Source organism: Musa acuminata, chromosome BXJ3-6 (assembly GCF_036884655.1).
Source record: "Musa acuminata AAA Group cultivar baxijiao chromosome BXJ3-6, Cavendish_Baxijiao_AAA, whole genome shotgun sequence".
Lineage (NCBI taxonomy): Eukaryota > Viridiplantae > Streptophyta > Magnoliopsida > Zingiberales > Musaceae > Musa > Musa acuminata.
This window is the reverse complement of record NC_088354.1, coordinates 40,728,627-40,730,640: the sequence shown is the minus strand read 5'-3', so window position 1 is coordinate 40,730,640 and position 2,014 is coordinate 40,728,627. Positions and strand designations below refer to the sequence as shown.

The window sequence follows — 2,014 nt, the reverse complement described above, 5'->3', positions numbered from 1 at the left end:
TGCCACTAAAGGAGTATCAATCAATAATAATGAAATTAAGGAAGAAGTCTCCCATAGGAACATCCCACCTCTCAATCTCCGACTTTTTTATTAGGTAGATAAGAAGGACATCAATTTGTAAACCCACCAAGATAGGGTATGCCCGAAAACTTGATCCACCGGTGACCTTGGATTAGGGAATTCACTGTGTACGCTTGAGCCGTCTGCCTGTTGATGACATGAAACCCAGGCCAATTCACCCTGCCGCTGGTCCCGGCACCGGGCCCACGGTTGCCATACTCGGCATAATATAGTGTGTTCAAAAACTGGTCGCCATCCCATGGCAACCATCCCTCCGGTTTGATCAAGTCGCCGATGGTTGATTCCATGATGATGGTCCTCGAGCGTGCCTTCCAAGGCCGACCAAGGTAGCTGGGGATCGTCAACCTGTCAGGGAACAAGCGCTTGTCGGGGACGATGCGGCAGTTTTGGATCACAAGTGCGGTCTCTTCCTTCTCCTCCTGTCGTCCGTGTGCTGTCACCGTGTTCTGTTGATTGTCCATGGGGCGCCGCACCACGATGAGGCAGTTTTGAAGAATGGTCGAGGAGTCACCGAAGATGAAGTCAACAGTCCCCGATACCACACAGTTGCGGTAGAACTGCCGATGGGCCTGCACGTAGAGAGTGTCCTGGAACGCATCCATACGACAGTTGAAGAAGGCTGACATGTCCCCTTTCACACGAAGCGCCACGGCTTGGTGCTTCTCTGGTCCAGCGGTGTTGCTGAACCCCATATACTTGCCAATAAAGCCCTGCCCTTCGGCAGCTGGAAAATGCCAATTGCATAAAACTTTAGGTCAGACATGCATATGTTCTGCATCACTCTCGATATTTCATTGTCTCTACTATCAAGATTTAGTTTGGCGTAGTAAGTGTTATATAGATTGATTGCAGTAATATGTTTGCTATATCTAACTTAGGTCACAACTGATATGTCAGATGGTAAGTGAGTAGATGTGAAACGTAGCATAATATAGGATTTATGAAAGCAAAGAAGGTCAGACCGAAGGTCGCAGTATTCATGGTTTGAACGCCATCGACGTTGTTCTTGCTGCCAGTCACGACTGTCTTCCTTGGTCCATCACCATACATGAACACGTTCACCTTGTCCTTGGTGACGAGGACATTCTCCTTGTAGATCCCGGCCTTGACGTAGATCACATAGCGGCCTGTGTACTTCTTGGGCATGGCATTGAGGGCAGCGTTGATAGTCTTATAGTCTCCACTCCCATCCTGAGCCACCACCATGTTAGGCTTCAACTCACCTCTCGCACTGGCAGCCAAGAGCTTCCTGTCATGGGCCGAGAACCACGTGGGATAACCCTTGGCATCGCTCCCGTGAGACAGTAGCCGGCGGCTGGCGATATTGGTCACGTTGATGGGGACTTGGAAGTTCTTGAATAATGAACTGAGCCCATCGACGATGGCAATGGCATTGCTGGTGACCTGAGAGGCCGTGACAAGCCCGTCCTTCATGGTCGAGTGTAGGTCGGGTTGAGTGATGCTATCGAGGCAGGTCTGCTGGTAGGAGATGACGGCTGAAAGCCAGCACTTGATGTCATCGGTCCTTCTCGCCAAACCGTCAAGGTCATGAGTCTCCGAGAAGGCAGCTTGTAGCTCCTCGGTGGCATCCTCGAAGAGTCGACGACAAATGTCGAACCCATCCTTGTTCATCGAGTCAGTGGCTTTCAAACTCACGTTGTTGGACAGGTGGGTGGCAGCTTCGATTTCTTTGATGGCAACCATGAAGGAAGCTTGTATGATCTCCTTGGGAGAGGCAGAGCCATTGATGGCAGCATTGAGGGTCCGTTCGCACACATCAGCGTAGTCAGTGGAGGCGCAGATGGCCGTCACGGACTTGGAGGAGGCGACAGGGGAATCGTCACTCGCCGCCCCTATCACGGCGGCCACAAGGAGGACCGCCGAGAGAGCACCCAAGACGACCTTATTCGACATCTCTTTACGGTCCTCGTAT

The 2,014-nt window shown here is 51.4% G+C and overlaps 1 protein-coding gene across 1 annotated transcript; it reads right to left on the bottom strand.

Annotated features, from left to right (window-relative positions):
- LOC135640130 (pectinesterase-like) lies at positions 1–2,014 on the bottom strand. The gene is made up of 2 exons (XM_065154282.1): positions 1,044–2,014; positions 1–805 (listed from the first exon to the last, which is right to left on the bottom strand). Exons 1-2 carry the CDS (start codon positions 1,993–1,995, stop codon positions 111–113), a joined length of 1,647 nt encoding a protein of 548 aa, XP_065010354.1. The 5' UTR covers positions 1,996–2,014; the 3' UTR covers positions 1–110.

Bases quoted from the DNA above. Each gene is read 5' to 3' on its own strand.
- LOC135640130 (XM_065154282.1), bottom strand. From the start codon at position 1,995: ATGTCGAATAAGGTCGTCTTGGGTGCTCTCTCGGCGGTCCTCCTTGTG. The intron at 806-1,043 runs GTCTGACCTTCT...GGCATTTTCCAG, and splicing joins CATGAATACTGCGACCTTCG to CTGCCGAAGGGCAGGGCTTT.